The sequence below is a fragment of the Mesoplodon densirostris genome, chromosome 16, assembly GCF_025265405.1.
Source record: "Mesoplodon densirostris isolate mMesDen1 chromosome 16, mMesDen1 primary haplotype, whole genome shotgun sequence".
NCBI classification, from domain to species: Eukaryota; Metazoa; Chordata; class Mammalia; order Artiodactyla; family Ziphiidae; genus Mesoplodon; species Mesoplodon densirostris.
The window spans coordinates 22,308,119-22,325,649 of NC_082676.1; the positions used below are offsets into that span (position 1 = coordinate 22,308,119).

Genomic DNA, 17,531 nt, shown 5'->3' on the forward strand with positions numbered 1-17,531 from the left:
GAACTACAATACGACCCAGCAATCCCACTACTGGGCGTATACCCTAAGAAAACCATAATTCAAAAAGAGTCGTGTACCACAATGTTCATTGCAGCTCTATTTACAATAGTCAGGACATGGAAGCAACCTAAGTGTCCATCGACAGATGAATGGATAAAGAAGATGTGGCACATATATACAATGGAATATTACTCAGCCATAAAAAGAAATGAAATTGAGTTATTTGTAGTGAGGTGGATGGACCTAGAGACTGTCATACAGAGTGAAGTAAGTCAGAAAGAGAAAAACAAACAGCGTGTGGTAACACATGTATATGGAATCTAAAAAAAAAATGGTTCTGAAGAACCTAGGGGCAGGACAAGAATAAAGACGCAGCATAGATGAAGAGAATGGATTTGAGGACACAGGGAGGGGGAAGGGTAAGCTGGGAAGAAGTGAGAGAGTGGCATGGACATATATACACTTCCAAATGTAAAACAGATAGCTAGTGGGAAGCAGCTGCATAGCACAGGGAGATCAGCTCGGTGCTTTGTGTCCACCTAGAGGGGTGGGACAGGGAGGGTGGGAGGGAGAGGCAAGAAGGAGGAGATATGGGGATATATGTATATGTATAGCTGATTCACTTTGTTATAAAGCAGAAACTAACACACCATTGTAAAGCAATTATATTCCAAGAAAGATGTTAAAAAAAAATGAGGCTCTAGAGGTTATCATACTAAGTGAAGTAAATCAAAGACAATACCATATGATATCACTTATATGTAGAATATAAAATGTGATACAAATGAACTTGTTTACAAAACAGAAACAGACTCACAGACATAGAAAACAAATTTATGGTTACCAAAGGGGAAAGGGGGTGGGGAAGGGATAAATTAGAAGTTTGGGATTCGCAGATACAAACTACTATATAAACTACCTATATAAAATAGGTACACAACAAGGTCCTCTGTACGGCACAGGGAAGGACAATTCAGTAACTGAAGTAACGGATTTGAATCAAACTTTCTTGAAGTCTAACATGAAAGCAAAGAGATACAAGCCAGCAAGCAGACAAGGTATTAGAACAAAAGCTTTCCAAAAGAGCATATTTGAAGGCACATACTGGTTCATTCGCTCAATCATTAAACAATGATTTATTAGGCATCAACTAGCAGAGAGACACTCTCTAGGTGCTGGTCCCTGCCTCTCAGTTCACTGCCTAGGGTGGAAGGGGACACATAAATACAATGAATTTTGCGAGTATGAAAAGAACTCATCACAGGAAAAAGAGATGATAAGGTTGCAAAGGGAGGAAGTGAACTTAAGAAAAAACGTCACTCAGAAGATGAAACAGAAAACACCCTGAAGTGGGAATAGCAATAAGAATAGCAATTTATTTGTTACTTATAGTCCCACTAACAATAAGTAACTTCAAAAAGCACTAGTCTAAACTGTCACGCAAAAAGAGCCTGTTTCATGACGCTGTAAAGTGACATCATGATTATGACAATATTCTCAGAGTTAGAGGTAAAATGGGGCTACCAAAGAATGAAAGATATATTTGAGCACAAGTGTCCAGACTTCCAATAATGTTTCTTATACACACACCATCGACAAAAAAACAGAACAGAAAAGCTCGGTTATAAGCTACAACACAACCCTAAGAAAATAAAAGCAGATAATAAGAAGTACAAACAATAAACACATGCAAGGGAAAAATGTTTATTAAAGCAAATGAACTAACACTTTATAGACCTACTATATTAATGAGAAAAATTTAAATTATGACAACTAGTAGTATCGAGATTGCAGTAAAATGGGAACACACCCTACTGTTAGCACTGTAAACTGATAAAGGATTACTTCCACACGAGCGCTGTGTATTGCCTGACATACCTGCAGCTGAGGCAACCCCATCATCTCCTGCCGCTCGGCTCCATTCACTCAATGCTCTGAACATGTCACTCCCATGTTTTTGCTGTCACTAATCCTAGTCAAGAGTGACTCTCCTCAGCCTCCTTCAGTACCCACAGAATTTCTATTCATTCATCAGGGCTGAGATTCCAGTGTCATCTCCTTTTCCTCAATGGCCAAACCAAATCCATTCCCAGCAATACATCCCCTCTCCAGGCACATCCAATCGTTCCTTCCATTGTGCTCCCATAATACTTTATTCATACAGTTAGTTGTTGAAAGGTCTGTCTCGCTCCTTAACTATGAATTCTTTAAGGTCCAAGACCATAGCTTAATCATTTTAGCCCATGCAATACTTCGCACAGGAGATGATGGCACATGATAATGACTAACGACAGATGTGAGGGGGAAAATGCCACATGAATAAAGAAGTTCACTGCAATATTATCTCCAAGAACAAAACCTGGAAACCACCTAAGTACTTGATTATAGAGGAGCAAGTTAGGGAAAAATGGTTGGTCTATCACTTGAGCAAAAAGTATGTCAACATTAAAAACAACATGAAGACTATGTAGAAACACAAAATATTTCTGGCAATGTTAAATTAAAGCACAGAACGCAAAACAGTATATATACAATGGTTACAGCCATGCAAAATACATAAGGGCTGTGGGAATATAAAAATATTTTATTGGATTAGGGTAGTAGTTTCCCTTTTCTTGAATACTTTAATACTATTCCTGTCAGATTATTGTCATTAAAATGTTTTACTTCAAAAGAAATAAGAAGGGAAAAGGAGAAAGATTATAGATTCCAATAAACCCCTGCAATCCAAGGAAATGCTATATTACTGACTGATAGGTGACAAGAGGAGTGGGTGTCTGCAATATTGCCAAAACCAAGGCTCCCTGACCCCAATCTGCCTCAAAGAGAATACTTCTCATGTCACAAAATAAGTCATTCCCAATGAGCCAAACTGCACTAAATGTGAATTCTTTATTGCAAAACTTCAAAGGTAAGAACTTTTTCCAGACATCTGTGGAATCAGTATTAATGAGAATGCCCCGGAGTTCATATACGTGCCTACGCAGCAGAAACTTCTCAGCCAAGGGAACTGCTGGGCACACTTCTTGATGAGATGTCTAAGCCTGAAGGCATCAAAAAAGTACATTTCCATATTGGGAACATAACTGGTTTCCTCTTTAAGACTTTTTCCACCACCACCTGTCCACATTATAATTCTCCTGTCTTTTCAAATGAACAGTTAACATATGTCAAGGATATAAGGCATATACTGAGGCACCTGCTGCCTAACTCTATTACTAGAAGAACCAATCTCAGCAGAAAATTGGAATCTTCCCACCAAGTTGCCCCAAAAGTGAAATTTAGTAAGCATCCAAAAAAAGTCAAATACTTTTAATAAACATTTTTGGCATTACATATTTTCTTTATTTACCTTAGTCTCTGAATTTTAGGAAAAGAAAGAACCAGAAGTCATATAGCTCAATCTCCTCATTTTACAAGTGATTAAAAAAAAGATGTACAGAGAAGGGAAGTGACTTATCCTGAATCACCCAGATAAATAATGATAAAGGTAGGATTAAAACTCAAGTCTCCCAGATTTTCAGTCCCAATTCATTCTTCTACATCAAGCTTTTCTTATCCCTTGAAATCTCTGGAGCTCTTCGCCTAAATAATCAGTACCATAGTATTTTAAAGCTAGAAGGGACCTCAGAGAAACTTACCTAATCCCCTCATTAGGCATATAAGGAAACTGAGGCCCAGAAAGATTAAGTGATTTGCTCTCAATATCTGAGATGGCAGGGGCAAAGTATACCTTAAGCTCAAAATACTGTGAACTAATGGCCATGAGAAGGTAGGTGAATGTCTCAGAGAAGATTTTAAGAGGAATGTAGATCATTCTAGACCAGGGGTGGGTCTCAAAGTGTGGTCCCGGGACCAGCAGCTTAAGCATCACCTGGAATCTTGTTAGAAATGCAAATTCTAAGGTCCCATGGGAGACTTACTGAATCAAACTCTGGGGGTGGGGATGTTCAAATCAGACCACCTTTGTCCCTGAGAAATGAACTTTAGTGGTCATATTGAGTCTACTTTGTAAATGACAAGTATAATCAAAAGCGCTTAAGATTTACGCATTCTTCTATACGTGTACCATACTTCAACTTGAAAAGTTTTTAAAATTGGAAAACGAGATTTGGGTATTCGGTCGGTTCCAGTTCTGGCTCTCCTCCTTACTGGCTGTTTCATCTTGGGCCGGTAACTGACCTCTCTAGCTTGAGTTTCCGTCTCTATAAAATAGGCATGCCACCTACCTCAAAGGGCATGCTGACAATTAATGTAAGAACATATCTGAAAGCACTTTAGTTCAGCACAGCACAGTGGTTAGGAACTCCAACTCTGAGGCAGGCATTTTTCTGTACCTCAGTTCCCCCATCTGTACAACAGGGATTTAAAACAGTACCTTCTTCATAGGGTTGTTATAAGGATTTAGAGAAACGATGCAGGCATGCAATGCATCTTTCATGTCTATAAAAAGTTAGTTTTCAAAGAGCTTTTGCATCCATTAACTCAGGTAATCCTCATGACTTTCTACAAGAGGATGGGAGCATTTATTATGGACTAGATTCTAGACTGTACCATCTTTAGGAACAGGAAACGTGGACACTGATCTTACAGAAAGAAAAGTGCATGAGTAGTGCACGTGGGGAATGAACAGAGCTGGAAATAAGATCAGGATTCTGGTTTCAACTCTTGTCACTACCTTGGCCCACAACCTCAGGGACGTCCCTTACCAAAATGGAGTTCACTTTTCATTTATAAATATGTGGGCTGAATGAGGTTATCTGTAAGATTTCTCAAAATAAAATTCAAATTCCTTATCATGGCCCACAGGAAGGCCTACATAGTCTGTCATCTGCCTACATCTCCAACCTTACAGCTTATCATTCCCCTGCTCATTCACCAAGTTCCAGCTACATCAGTCCTCTTCCTGATCCTCTAACAGGCTGCACCAGCTTCTATTTTAACAACTCACAGCCTGTGTACTTGCTATTCATTCCCTCTGCCTTGATTATTCTGCGCTTTTCAAGATTGGCTCCTTCTCAACCATCGGTCCTTTAATGTCCGTTCCTCAAAGTCCTTCCTAGACCATATTACCTAAAATAATAGGTCCTGTCTCCTGCTCCCAGCGGTTATCTTCTTTAGCAGCTCTGTCCAATAAAAATATATTGAGAGGGCTTCCCTGGTGGTGCAGTGGTTGACAGTCTGCCTGCCGATGCAGGAGACACGGGTTCGTGCCCCGGTCCGGGAGGATCCCACACGCCGCGGAGCGGCTGGGCCCGTGAGCCATGGCCGCTGAGCCTGCGCGTCCGGAGCCTGTGCTCCGCAATGGGAGAGGCCACACAGTGAGAGGCCCAAGTACCACACACACACACACACACACACACACACACACACACACACACAAAAAAAATATATATATATATATATATAGAGAGAGAGAGAGAGAGAGAGAGAGAGAGAGAGAGAGAGAGCCACAAACAAGCCACATATGTAACTTTAAATTTTCTAGTAGCCACATTTAAAAAGTTTTTAACAAGATGATATTAATTTTAATAATTTTCTTTAAGCCAACATATCCTAAGTATTATCATTTCAGCATGGAATCAATATAAAAATTAATATATTTTACAGTCACTTTTTTCATACTGAATCTTGAAAATCCAGTGTGTATTTTACAGGTGTAGCAGATCTCAATTCTAACTAGCCACATTTCAAGTGTTCAAGGGTAACATGGGACCAGTGGCTACCACACCAAACAGCACAGCTCTGTAGTATACCCTGTGTATCCTTCAAAGCACTTACCACAATCTGAATTTCTCATTTGTTTACTTTCTTATCTTGTTACTTCCCCACCAGATTACAAGCTCCACAAAAGCAAGAACCTTGTCTGTTTTGTTCAATGTTGTATGCTCAGTAGATGCAGTCAGTACATATTCAATAGATATTTGTTGAGCAAATGAATGAACCTCTTCTAGCTTTAATATTCTATGAGTCAGTGGGCTCATATGTAGGCCAAACAGGCATATAACCACTCATTCAACAACGCTATTTCCTTTCTTCTTTCACATCCCATTACTGTCTTAAAAAGGAAATCACCTGGCTATATACCCCCCATTGCGTACAAGCTCTTTCCCACAATGTCTAGTTTCCAAGGTCAGTTCTATGTATACCGGCTGAGGGAATTGCATGAATAGAATTGCTAACGTTTTTCAAACGTTTAACTCTTTGACAAGCATTGGGCTAAACACTTTACATTTCACAGCAGCTTCAAAACAGACTTATATGATAGCTACTTTCATTGCCCCCATTTACAAGATGAGGAAACTGAGGCATAGAGAGGGTAAGTATTCTGCTCAAGGTTACAGCAGCCAGTTAGCAGCAAAACAGAGATTCCAAGCCATAGGGCTTCAGACTCATGGCTCTGAATCCCTTATTCTCTACTGCAGAGCTGTCCAATGGAAATGTAAGGCCTGCTATACATGTGATTTTAGTAGTGACACAAAAAGGCCAGTAGCTACATTAAAAAGTCAACAGAGGGGGGCTCCCCTGGTGGCGCCGTGGTTCGGAGTCCGCCTGCCGATGCGGGGGGCGCGGGTTCGTGCCCCGGTCCGGGAGGATCCCGCGTGCCGCGGAGCGGCTGGGCCCGTGGGCCATGGCCGCTGGGCCTGCGCGTCCAGACCCTGTGCTCCGCGGCCGGAAGGGCCGCGGCGGTGAGGGGCCCGCGTGCCGCAAAAAAAAAACCAAAAACAACTCAACAGAAGTAGGTAAAACTTATTTTGAATATATTTTATTTCACCCATTACGGGTAATGGGTGAAATATATAATTAATCAGTATGATCAATAATCAAAGTAATCGACATGATCATATAATCAATCTAAAAATTTTACTTTTTTAATACTGATTCTTCAAATTCCAGTGTGATTTGACACTTAGAGTACTTCTCAATTCAGACTAGTCCCATTTCAAGCGTTCGATAGCCATATGTGGCTAGTGGCTACCATACTGGACATTTAGGAAGTCAAAAGTGGGGGGAAAACGTTGAGCTGGGAGCCAAAAGATCTCATCTCTAATCCCAGCTCTTATTTGTTGAGTGACTTTGGATAAGTCCTTTCTACCCTCTGGGCCACTGTTTCCCCACAAGTACTCCGAGCAAGCGGGACAAGAAGAAGATTCCAAGGTACCCATCCCATGCTGGAATGTCAAACATCTGTCAATAACTGCAATTAACATGGGTCCGGCTCTCCACACTTTAAAATCAGCTTTCACATCCATTGGTTGATACAGTCCTGAAACAAACCTAACAGGTAGCTAGTACTGTCTCCACTGTATACATACAAAAGCTGAGGCTCGAAGAGGGCGACGGGACTTGTCCTACAGCCACAGAGCCGGTCAGTAGAGAAGATGGGGCTCAAATGCAAGAAGGGCCAGTGCTCTCCCACCACGACCACCAACTCAATGACTGGAGAAGAGAGTTTAAGGGGGGTGGTTGTGAAGAGTGTTTGGGGCCTTCAGAATAGTTGAAGGGAGCCAGGCCCCAGGGCCTGGTGAGAAGGAGCCCAGCCTTTAGTTGACAAGGGGCCCGGGCCTTGGGAAGAAATAAAATGAAAGAGCCCAGGAGAAATTCGAGGGAGTTAACGTGAAATGAGAGGCTGGGACCCGGGTGACAGGAAACGTGAGGGGACCCGGGGCTGAGGTGGGAGAAAGTGAGATGAAGGGACCCTGGTCCTGAGACTCCTGCCCGGGTGAGAGGACGGCCCCCCCAGCCCTCCTCGCCCCTCATACCTGGTAGCTCAGAAGTTCGCCAACGTCCATGGTTCCAGGTTCAGTCAACACCGTCTACTCTGAGTCCCTCCACTCACAACCAAACCGCAGGCCCCACATAGGCGGCTCCAGCCACACGGCTGTAAAGCGCCTTGAGCAGGGGCCGCAGAGCCAATGAGGTAAAAGTGCGCGCGTCGCGCGAGCCGGCCACACTGCGGTAAAAGTGCAGCTTTACGGCCACACTACCGTAAAGCGCGCTGCATTGGCCAGTACTACTTCCTCCCGGAGCCTGAAGGGGGCGGGGAAAGGGGGCGGAGACTTGATGGAGGGCGGTGCGGTGAGAGAAAAGATGGAAGGAACCAAGCTTTATCACGCGCCTCTGGCGTGCAGGGTGTTTCCCTTGCGCTCTCACAGTCCATTCAGTGACTAGGCAGTTTTATCCCTCATTTTATCCTCAATTCGCAGATAAGGAAACTGAGGCATTGGACTTCACTGTCCAGTACTATACCCACTAACCACATGTGGCTACTGAGGGCTTGAAATATGGCTAGTCTGAATTAAAATGTGCTATAATTGTAAATAAAATACCCATCGGATTTCTAAGACTTCTACTGATTACATGTTGAAATAATATTTGGGGTATATTGGGTCAAATAAAATATAAAATTAATTTCACCCATTTCTTTTTACTTTTTTAAATGTGGGTAGTAGAAAATGTAAGTTACACGTGTAGCTTCCATTGTATTTCTGTTGGACAGTGCTGGCTCAGAAAGTGTATTGTCCAAGTCCATATAACTATTACTGCCTTCAAAACTGTTGGTGATCACACTTCCCTGTCTGGACTTCTGTTTATTCATCTGTGCAAAGGCCAGAAACTGGATGATCTTGTTTCTACCCAAGAGATGTAAAAAGATTTTCTATAGGAGAAAGTTGCCCATTATTGGAAGAGAACCATTCAAAGAGTGCACCTGAGCTCCTGGGATTTAAATAAGGCTCTGTCTTCAATGGGGGCTAAGCCTCTGCCTTAGTCCTCTTGGCCATTAGCCCCCTGTTTTACATGTTCATGATATTTGTCTTAGTCCGTTCAGGCTGCTATGAAACAAATACACTGGCTGGTTTATAAACAACAGAAATTTATTTCTCACAGCTCTAGGGGCTGAGAAGTCCTACGTCAAGGCGCTGGCAGCTTCCTTGTCTGGTGAGGGCCTGCTTTACTGTTCACGGACAATGCCTTCTCACTGTGTCCTCAGTGAGTGTCTGTCTTCCCTTCCATATTCTAAGCTCCAGAAAGCCAATATTGCTGCATTGCTCATCATGGTAACCTTAGAACCTAACACAACACCTAGCACTCAACTGGCACTCCCTAAAGTTGTTGATTTAATAGATGAGCCAGGGAATCCCTGGCAGTCCAGTGGTTAGGACTCCGTGCTTCCACTGACGGGTGCCCAGTTTCGATCCTTGGTCAGGGAACTAAGATCCCGCAAGGTGCGTGGTGCAGCCAAAACAAAAAACAAACAAACAAACAAAAAATCAGAGGCTGAGAAGGAAGACTGTTCCCTTCCGATGACTAAACAGCTAATCTACATAATGGGCATTAATTTAAAAAATAGGTAAGCCAATCAATCTACTAACTGATTGATACATTCCTGGAAATAATATTATCAAATACCTTTAAATCCTCACCCCTCCTAACAAAATGCTATTCCAATTTTAAAGATGAGGAAATGAAATTTCAGAAGAGCTTTGTTTATGCTAAGTGAGCTAAGTCAGACAGAAAAAAAATAAATACCATGTGATTTCACTTATATGTGGAATCTAAAACAAAACAAAACAATGGAAATAGAGAACAGATTGATGGTTGCCTGAGGTAGAGGGTGGGGAGTGGGCAAAATGGGTGAAAGGGATCAAAAGGTATACATTTCCAGTTATAAAATGAATTAGTCATGGGATAGTAATGTATAGCATGATGCCTATAATTAATAATACTGTATGCATATTTGAAAGTATCTATAAGAGTGGATCTTGAAAGTTCTCATCACAAGAATAAATAATTTTTATAACAAAGTATGATGATGGATGTTACCTGGACTCATTGTGGTGATCATTTTGCAACATATACAGATAACGAATCATTACATTGAACGCTAACATAATGTGATGTAAATTATGCCTGAAAAAAGCTAAGGGGGGAGAAAAAAAAGGAAGAGCTATGTGCTATGCACCACGCAGTCCAAAAACATGTGATAATGATGATGATTTGAGAGTGGCATCCACGAGAGAGATGGGAGAAGGGCACCACCCTAGAGACCAACTGCTGGGCTGTAACCTTTAAAAAAAAATCTTATGTGGAAGAATTATCCCTTCTAGAAATTTTTAAATAGCTGTGGGCTACCTAGTTTCCTTAAACTTCAAGCTTTAGATGCTCCAAGATGTAATCAGAGTCGCTTCCTCCATCTTTCATTGCCCCAGTAAATTATTTGTGGGAACAGCCTTTAAGAAAATATCCTCAGAAAAACACTCATAAAGTATATTTATCACCAATATTGAGCTCCTACGCTGCCACCACGGACTGACTGGAAACATATGACAGTGCCAAAGAAATCCAGACTCCTCCATTTAGGCACTGATTGAGGTGGGGAAGAGTTGCAGGGTAGGCAGTGGAAAGGGAGTTATATTTTTCTGGAGAGCAGAATGCAATTATGCAATTTCTGGGGTTCAAGAGGAGTCCCTGTTCCCTCTGCCTCTCACTCCCCAAATCCAGGTCTCCAGATCCTCTCTAATATTTTTAAATAGTGAAAACTAAAATGTAGAGTGTTTAGTTACTTGCCCACAGTCGTAGTATAAGTAATTGGCAATATTCCAATCCAAGCCTGTCTGACACTATGCACTACACAGTAGGGATTTGGGCTCAGCTAACCTTTCAAACAGGACTGACACTTATGATCCAGGCACAGCTGATTATTGAATGCTAAAGAGTAATTATCTCTCCCAGCAGGCACTGGTCCCAATTAGACACAAGGAGAATTTATGTCCTTAGATACGCTGTGAGCCAAGTAAGAACTCAATAGTCCGGGATGTGCAATGAAAAGGAATTATTTGGGGTGTTTTTTTTTTTTTTGAAGTATGATAATAGAATTGAACTACACTGTCCTAATCTTTTAAAGATACATACTGAAATCCATGTATGAAATAATATTATGACTGGAATTTGCTTCAAGATTATCCAAGGTGGGGTAGGTGTGGGTGTGGGTGGAAGCATGGATGAGAGGGTTATTGGTGAGTTCATAATTGTTGAAGCTGGGCGATGGATGCATGGGAGCTCATTTTATTACTCTCCTGGCAACACAATGTTGGCAGCAGTTCCAGGCACAATAACATCAAAAAGAATAAAAAGGACTACCTTTTCCTGAGGCTTTCTCTTAGGAGGGAAGGAGAAGGAAGAAAGGATGCCGGTAGGGACCAACTTCGTCTATTGCACAAAAAAGGATTCTCCAGTCAAGTAAGTAGGGCTGGAAAAGCCATGAATGCCACTACTCACAATGGTTCGTAAGAATGTAATGAGTCTCATAAACACTTAATTCTGAGGGGATCCCCTCATCAATGCCCCACACCAATGAGCCTCATGAGTCACACCTTCCATAGAGGCTTTCATAATAAGGGCTGGAGGGAATTCTTTCTGCAGTCACTATTTGGGGTCAGTGAAAGGACATTGGTCAAGACCACTTCTAGCTTAGGAAGTAAGCAAACTCTTTGCCAGTGAGCTGAAGCAGCTGTTTATTACCCAGCCTTAGCACTAAGGACATGGATTAGTTATCTATTGTTGTGTAACACGTTACCTAAAAATGTCGTTGCTTAAAACAACAACGAACATTTATTATCTCACACAGTTTGTGTGGATCAGGAATTTTGGAAGCAGCTTAGCAGGATAGTCAAGGTCTCTCTTGAGATTAAAGTCAAGAGGTCAGTCACTTCTGAGATGGGTCAGTCATATGCCCAGCAGGTTGATGCTGCCTGATGGCCAGAGACCTCCATTCCTTACCACGTGAATCTATTTGGCCACCCAAGTGTTCTCATAACATGATGGCTGGTGTCCCCCAGAGCAAGTGATCCAAGACAGATCAAGGTGGAAACCACAATGTTTTTTGTGACCTAGTCTCAGAAGTCACAGTCCGTCATTTCTGCAATATCCTGTGGGTTGCATGAGTCAGAACTATTCTTCGTGGGCGGGGACTACACAGGGCATGGATGCCAGGAAGGGAGACTCATTGGGTCCATCTTGGAAGTGGAGCCTCCAATGCCAGTCAAGCTTTCAGATGATGCATCTCACATCTTCACTGCAGTCTCATGAGACGTGGGGCGCCAGAATTGCCCATCTAATCTGGTCCTAACTTCCTCATCCACAGAAACAGTGAGATAATAAATGCTTTGGTATTTTAACTCCTGAGTTTTTCAGTAATTTGCTATGCAGAAATAGATACACAAAATTGAAGCAGGTTAGGTGCCAAAAAGTGACATTCCCATCATTGACTGCCACTGTGACCTATTGATAAACTGAGCATCTGATTAATACCCATTAGACTCCCCAGACCATTCCTGGCAGATATCAATGAAGGCAGAGAATGGCCCCACACCCCAGGTCTACTGGAGGGGCAGCTGCTAAGTTTACATCTTCTCTTAGAGGATCACAATGCACCTTAGTATGTTAAAAGCTCCAAGCAAGTCTTGCAGGGGAAGACCTGTTTAACTGTTTTACTCAATGTTTTCCAAGCCTATTTGACTACAGAAACCATTTTTCATGGAACATCTGTGGAAACACACCTTAAGAAAAACTGCTCTATGTCAGCCTCCTCAGAAGTTTCAGAAAATCCTCTACTCAGAGTGAAATCTCAAATTTTTACTTCGAAAAATAGCTATGCATATCCATATATATATTTAGTCCCTCAGACTCTAAGCCCTATTAGATCTGCTGGGACACCCCCCTTCTTTGAATCTTACATGAAAAAGATGCAAAGGCTTTGTCATGTTAGTGATGATGCTCTCTGAGTAGTAGGCTATGAGTGGCTTTCATTTTCTTCTTTTGGTTTATTTGTATTTTCTCAATTTCTATCCTGAACAAGTATTACAGAAGTAAATAATAAAGTAAATATATAAGATATATAAGTATCTATAAAGGTAATAAAATAAAACCTTTTTAAATCTCCATGCTATGTATTAAAGTTATTTGTAATGCCACACCTTGGGCTTTGTAAAATTACATAGATCTGTTCCTTTTGGATGCACACTGTTCCCCTCCCCCCAACACACCTCTCACCATCCTGTTTCTCTCCATGATAAATAACCACTGTTGGTATTTTAGGAATAGGCTTTTAGAGAGCTTGTTACATTGTCTATTTATATTTATGTTATACGTTTTTGTTTATACCACCACCTAGGGTCACTCCCCTAATAAACTCTGTATATCTGAATTCTTTTTTTTCTAATTTATTATGATTTAATTCTGCATTTTTGAATGAGCCAAGCACATACTGTTATTTATAATTTTATAAAACAGAGTAAAAGGAATTAGGAAACCAAATATTGACCATCTTACTTTTCTTATACTATACTACAGTATACTATACTATACTATACTTAACTTTTTCACATTTTCAAGGAATTGCATATTGCAATGCCATGTTATCTTCCACCAAATTACTAAATAAGATGGAAGTTTTCCCAATCTGTTTTACAAAACAGCAAAACTCTTATTCTTAAACCTGATAAACAACAATAAGTATGACTACTGTACTTCATAAACTTACATTATAACGCTAAATAAGATTTCATTTAGGAGTTAATGTTTGAAAGACAGCAAAAAACAAAAACACACACGTATTTCCAACTTCCCCACACAGAACAGGAACACAAAGGTATTATACACTGTTCCCTCCGTCCCACCCAGCCCTACACTACTTGGAACACTGAACGCTCTCTTCAGCCACAAAGTGCAGAATCTGCCTCAGTTTGTGTGTGGGAGGAGCTGGACAGAACCCCGGAAGATCCACTGCCTTGCGCTCTCTCTTCCTCATCTCTCAAAGCCTCTTCATACCAACACTGGAAGGCACTGGGGACCGTGTGATTGATCTTGGCCAGGAACTCCAGGACTTTCATCTTGCTGGTTTCGGCGTGGGCTCTCGGGCCCCACAGGAACTCGTAGCGCGCTGGATCACTGTTGGCCACTTGCCGGTATTCCAAATACTTCAGCTTCACCAGATCTTGGGTGATGAGCTTCTTGGGCTCCCCAAATATGAAGTGCCTCTTCCCAGCATAGACACTCATCTTATTCAGGAATGCCCAGATATTCTCCTCTGTGGCGCAGTTGCCCTTCATGAGGATCACACCCAGGAGATACATCAGGAGACCGGTCTTGGGTAATCCCCTGGCACGACCCACGGTCCCATTGTTGGGGAGAGCCATTTTGCTGACAAAGGTATAAGAATGCTTGGTACGGTCGACCTCCTTTAAGTCAACACCAAATACCACCTCCATGTTGAAAGAAGCTCTTCTGAGGATCTTAGGGAATTGCTTTTGGTACTTCTTATTGATAAACTTCAGCATATGTGCTTTCGTAACAGGCCTTTTCTTTTTATACATGTGCATCAGGAACTGCACCAACAAATTCACTGTCTGCCTTAGAGGGCCTTTGCGAGACCGCAGGGCGGAGACGGGAGCCTGAGTTGAACTGTGCTTTTGCTCCATTTGGCCTTTGGCTCCTTTGGATGATCTTGTGGGAGAAACACCTGCAGGCTTAGTGGTGGTGGCTAGGGCCCTCTGACGACTCTTGAAATTGCTACGTGACTTAGCAGCCGGCTTTCTAGGAGTAGTAACTCCAAGAGGAGGAGGAGGAGAAGAAGACGAGGCAGCTTCCTCCTCGGCTGCAGTGGCCTGAGCACCCGTCAGACCCTGGGTCCCACTTGGGGCCTGGCGCCGTCTCCTACGTGTGCAGCGCTTACTGTTCTGACCCCGAGGCATGGTGACTGTGGTCAGGGACAACAGGCAGGAGTGCAGGTAGGACAGCGGGTGATCTTGACTGCAGATCAGCCCTGGGAATCCGCCCTTGGCCGAACAAACGTCGTGCACAACCGTCCAGCTCCTCGCCCCCGGAGCAGACAGAAGTGTGGAACCACTTCCGTTAACGGCTGCCTTGCGTGGGGTTCCAACGGCTGACGCGAGGGGCGGGGCTCTACGGGTTCCCGGGGTTCAGAGGTCTGCCGTCCCTTGATCCTCCCTCGCGGTTCTCTCCGTGCCGTCTATTAGAGCCCGTGACCCCTCCCTCTGTGGTCCCGAGTCCTCCAGCCTCCAAACAAAGCCCTCACCTCCCTGAGTCCCTAGTGGGGAAGGCAGGGCGTTGCTCTGACCATCTCTGCCTGACAAGAGGGGCGCCACCCTGTGAGCCTCCCTCCTTGGGAGAGAGACCCTCTCGATAGCACTGAGGTCCTCACCTTGACCCTGGTTTGTCTGGTTATGGCCAAGACCCCTTCCCTTGCAGAACTGGGACCTGATCCTGACAGACAAAGCCCTTCCCTTGCTGAGACCAGACAGACAGAAACAAGGAGGCTTCTCATCCCTAGAGCTCTGCCTGGGGCCTCTCGTGGTTAAGAATGGGGGCAAGGGTCTGTAAAGCCCCCTCATTTGTGGGTCTAGTGATACCTCTTTCCTCAATCAGGGACCCCACCATACTCCTGGCCAGCCCTGGGACCGGATCCTCCCTGACCCTCCAACCTGAGCTTCTCCCTCTACCGAACTGAGGCTGTTCTTCTTAGACCAAGACTTTGACCTCGCTGAGAACTATGAGACTTAGAAGAGAGGATGCCCTGCCTGGGCATTCTAGGTCTGAGAGCACGTTTGGGCAGGTCTCTGAATGACCTATATTTTGGCGTGGCTGTCTCTCCAGTCCTCACTCATTTCGGGGGTGGGGGGGTGGGGGCGTGTTCCTTTTGTCTATCTCTTGGATTAAAAGGTTCCTGGGGAATGCCACATCCCTGCAAACTCTTGAGCAGTGTACCTAATGCAAACCTTGTAGTTTCATGTCCCCGACTTGACGTGAGATGGGGAAAATGCAACTAATAAGGCAGGGGGCCCAGGACAGGGGTGGGCTCCCAGAGAAAAATAATGCTAATCTGTCCTTCTCAATAGCCAGAATTAGCCTCACCTGTGACTTGTTTTAACTGATTTATAGGCATACCTCTTTTTATCGTATTTCACTTAATCGTGCTTCACAGATATTCTGTTTTATTACGAATTGTAAGTTTGTGGTTACTGTGCATTGAACATGTGAATGGAGACAAGGCTCTCAAATCTCACCTATCTGAATTCTTATCTCAGGCTTTTGGGAGATCCCAAATAGGATAGTGTATCATGAAGACATTGAGCACAGCAGGGCAGGATGGGCACACCAGTTGGACAGGCAGGAGATGCTTGGGGCTTGGACTGAGTGACACTGGGCATAGAGAAAAGTGGAGGGAAAATCAGCGGGACCAAGATATACACTGGATGAGCAGGAAAAGGAAGAGGGCGATAGGGAGGCTGCCTCCTGGGCTTTGTCGTCCCTAGAAGGGAGGGCAAGGGGAAAGGTCAAGAATACATATGTTAATAATTTTCTGTGTGTCACAGAACAGCTTGAAACCATCAGATTTTCTGGAACTCTCTGCTGTCTTCTTGCCCTGCCGTTTTCCCAACACCATGTGTTCACATGGGGTCCCTGGGCCACATTTTATTAATTCTTGAATTATTTTAAACTTTTCCATTATTTTCTTATGGTTCTCTGCTCAGTTGTCTTTGTTATTATTGTAACTGTTTTGTATTTTTAAATTAAGATGTGTACATTGTTTTAGACACCGTCTAGTAAGTGTACAATAGGATTAACAACTTTTATAAGCACTGGGAAACCCAAAATCTCGTGCGATTTACTTTATTGCAATATTCGCATTATTGCGGTGACCTAGAACCCAACCCACAGTATCTGAGATATGCGCATACTTCTAAAGGAAAGGAGCTGCCCAGGATGGTTTTGTGCTTCCCCTGATTGAGGTTATCTGACACTGCATATAGAGATGATCCTACTGTCACTGAGCAGCATCTGTTTCTTCTCCTTATTCCTGTTCCTCCTCCTTATTCCTAACTGGCATTTACTGAGGTATTCTTCAATGCTTTGGATAGATTCCAATCCCGTTCTTAGCCACACAGTCCTTATCTTCTTTATCCCAAGATACATTTGAGTGTCAAGGAATACAAGCTCTGCTTTAGGCCAAGAGGAGTATAACAGTGTGAGATATAGAGGAATTCAGACCAGTCTAGTCCCAGGCCTGTCATTTACTAGTGTTACCCAGCAAGGGCTCACTGCCTGACATGCATAGAAGCCAATACTATGGCACTGGCTTTTGAGATAAAAACTTTATTCCGGGACTGCCCTGGTGGTGCAGTTGTTAAGAATCTGCCTGCCAACGCAGGGGACATGCAAGAGGGAAGAGATATGGGGACATATGTATATGCACAGCTGACTCGCCCTGTTACAAAGCAGAAACCAACACACCACTGCAAAGCAACCACACTCCAACAAAGATGCCCAAAAAAATGTGTTGAAAAAGAAAATGACACAAATGAACTTATTTACAAAACAGAAACAGACTTAGAGATATCGAAAACAAACTTATGGTTACCAAAGGGGAAACGTGGGGCGCGGGGGAGGGATAAATCAGGAGCTTGGGATTAACATACACACTACGATATGTAAGACAGATAACCAACGAG

At 43.1% G+C, this 17,531-nt stretch overlaps 2 protein-coding genes across 2 annotated transcripts in view; both read right to left on the reverse strand.

Moving 5' to 3' along the window:
* The window catches only part of CTNNBL1 (catenin beta like 1), a 158,666-nt gene extending 150,744 nt beyond the window's left edge, over positions 1 to 7,922 (reverse strand). Inside the window, exon 1 of the mRNA XM_060120252.1 lies at positions 7,764 to 7,922. Coding sequence (XP_059976235.1) covers positions 7,764 to 7,793 — 30 coding nt within the window. The 5' untranslated portion in view covers positions 7,794 to 7,922. The remainder of the gene's footprint in view (positions 1 to 7,763) is intronic.
* Positions 7,923 to 13,715: 5,793 nt separating this feature from the next.
* LOC132476840 (melanoma-associated antigen B3-like) lies at positions 13,716 to 14,753 on the reverse strand. Its single transcript, XM_060079052.1, has one exon. The coding sequence runs from the start codon at positions 14,751 to 14,753 to the stop codon at positions 13,716 to 13,718; it is 1,038 nt and encodes a 345-aa protein (XP_059935035.1).
* Between the last annotated feature and the right edge of the window lie 2,778 nt (positions 14,754 to 17,531).

Excerpts from the sequence above, each read along its gene's own strand:
- LOC132476840 (XM_060079052.1), bottom strand. The coding sequence starts at position 14,753 with ATGCCTCGGGGTCAGAACAGTAAGCGCTGCACACGTAGGAGACGGCGC.